This window comes from Antedon mediterranea, chromosome 3 (genome assembly GCF_964355755.1).
Source record: "Antedon mediterranea chromosome 3, ecAntMedi1.1, whole genome shotgun sequence".
NCBI lineage: Eukaryota > Metazoa > Echinodermata > Crinoidea > Comatulida > Antedonidae > Antedon > Antedon mediterranea.
The window spans coordinates 20,563,466-20,566,191 of NC_092672.1; the positions used below are offsets into that span (position 1 = coordinate 20,563,466).

Consider the following 2,726-nt stretch of genomic DNA (forward strand, 5'->3'; position numbering starts at 1 on the left):
AGTTTATTCAAAGTGTGGGACGTTTCTTCGGATAAATACGGTAATACGAGATTTGTATGTTCTAAGGTTGTGTAGAGGGGCGAGGATTTATTAATTTATAATTATGTTGAAGAATCCATGATCGTGAATGGACGAAACTTGGAGTGGTGTAACACCCATGCACGCTCACTGGCTAAACACAGGGGCCCCGGAGCTCGAGGGGCCCGCAAAAAAAGTATATACAATATATCCAAAGGCAAATTACTGAAAATTCATGCCATGAGTTCTTAATAATATAGTATTTCGATTTTGCTTTTATTGTATATAACGTAAGAAATATCTCCATACATTAAAGCCTGTTTTCCTGTCGACGTTATTCGACGCTATCGTCGTTGATCGTTAACAGTTCAACGACGATCGTTTGAAAACGATCAAGTTGAAATGATAACGATAGCGAGTACCTTTTCCTGTAAATCGTTAACATTTCAATGTTTACGTAGAAGATCGCCGATCATAACGATAGCGTCGAATAACGTCGACAGGAAACAGGCTTTAGGGAGAGGATGGTTGGGGCAAAGATGCGGTGAGGGTTGGCAAATCAAAGTGCATGTTGTTGTTATATTCAAGCCGATGGAAAATGTCATCTTATAACGGTAACAAAATCGCCATCTGATGTTGAAATAATTTGAAGTGAAAATATAACCATTCAATGCACAAGAAAAGAACACAATAATATTGCTATGATATCCTTTCCATAAATTTAATCAAAATATGTACATTTCATTGTTTCGAAAGACAATTTTTTAAAACTTTTTAAAGATGTTATCAATCTAGCTAAACATACACATTTTATTCGTTTACATTACACTTTCTTTTGTTATGACGCCTAAGCGCATCAATTGACTGTAGGCATCTCTTCCATGTATCGCCTTGTAATCCATGGGGAATTGGCGAGATTCTGAAGGTGTATTCCCTTACTTTCTGCATTCTGATGGGATCTAACTTCTCTGCCCCCCGCATACCCGACGTATTACAACGTACCCGCTCTTCGGTGGTGAAGTAGTACTCCACAAGACACCTGGCAACCTTCCGACAATCATCATGATGAGACATGAGTTGTGTCATTATGTTATGTGGTAATTCATCTTGGTTTTGCGGTGGTGGTGGTGGTGGTTGTTGCGCTTGTGGATGTTGTTGTGCTGGTGGTTGTTCTGTTTCTGTTTGAGGGTGTGGTGGAATTTGTTGTTCTGGTTGTGGTGGTAGTTGTTGTAAATGTGGTTGATGTAGTGGTGGTCTACTTACAGCCATTTCAATTGTTGCCAGGCGCTGGTGGAGAGATCGCAATTCTTTATCCTGTCTCGCTATTCTGCTATCTTGCGTCTCTATGTGCTCTTCCAACTGCCGTACTTTGCGTCGTAGATCATCTACGTCTGTTGGTTCTTGGCGATCAAAATCGGCTACTCTCGGAGGTTGCTTGCCGGTTGCGTTTACTGCGTTGTCCACGAGTTCTTGGAGGATTCCGTCCGCTGCATCCAGGTCGACGTCAAAAAGGTCGTAGTCGAATTCAGTGTCTACTTCCGCTGCCGCAGGCTGTATTTCGGTCGTATGGAGTACATGAGCCGCCTAAAATAAATTAATAAAAACAAAACATTTCATTTTATAATACAGTTAACCCATAATTAAAATATCAAAGGGTATATAGCTAATTTTATATTATTGGACGTTGCATGTTATGAATCGCACACCTCTCCTACTCAATATAAATTACCGTCGGACCTACTTAAGTGGCTAGTTTACCGTGGCGTTATTCATATTGTATATGAACGGTGAATATAACGGTCATGCTGGAACATATTGGATTGCAAGTAGGAAATGGATGTTAAATTGCAATTCAATTCACATTTATTTACTCATCGTTTATAAATTATTTGTTGATTGGTTGATCTAACGAAACCTGCTGCATTTTCAATTTTGACACCTGTATAATACATGAATTCGGCTTAACTTATAGTTAATTCCCGAATCGAATCTATATGTCTATTAAATGCTATAGTAGTAGGCCTATAGATTTAAGTGGCGTTTAGATGAGCCCTCTTCACTTACCGGTTTCTCTACGGAGAGGGTCTTTCGTTTTTTGGTTGTTGGTCCTTGACTAATAATTGGTCGAAGTTGGTAGAAGAAGTGCACACACATTCGGGAACACGTACATCTGGATCCGCTAATTTTACACAGTCGCTTCCATCACTGAAGCTCGGAATGAAGATGTTCGTGTCTTGGCAGATCATCGTACCAAATTCAAGTTCCTTGAAGACTTCTTCAACATTACACTTCACGATAGACTCGGGTGCTACGCCAAATATTTTAAAGCATGGCCTGTTATCGGCAGAAAAACGGGTTTTTTAACTCGGTTTGTAATCAAGAAGTTGATTTGGTAATACTGCTCGGTAGTAATCTTCCACAGTATCTCCAGGATGATTTGATCTGTATTGTTGTCTCATGTTTTTATTTATTTTTTCTAAAAAAAAGGGGGGTCAGGACCCCCGTGACCCCCCCACTGGCTGCGCCCCTGATATAGACAAATTTCAAATTTCAGTACAAGCTATTTAACTATTTAAAAATAAATATGCCAAGTTATATTTTAATCAATGGATGTAAAATGACTTTGCATTATATAAATGTATTACAATTGTTTATAAATTCTTCATTTTTGTAGCACAACTAATATTGACCTTGGTTTATCCTTGTTT

General features: G+C 38.9%; 1 protein-coding gene across 1 annotated transcript; it reads right to left on the bottom strand.

Annotated features, from left to right (window-relative positions):
* Window positions 1-245: 245 nt before the first annotated feature.
* Window positions 246-2,172, bottom strand: LOC140044130 (uncharacterized). The gene is made up of 2 exons (XM_072088609.1): window positions 2,083-2,172; window positions 246-1,602 (listed from the first exon to the last, which is right to left on the bottom strand). Exons 1-2 carry the CDS (start codon window positions 2,170-2,172, stop codon window positions 829-831), a joined length of 864 nt encoding a protein of 287 aa, XP_071944710.1. The 3' UTR covers window positions 246-828.
* Window positions 2,173-2,726: the final 554 nt, after the last annotated feature.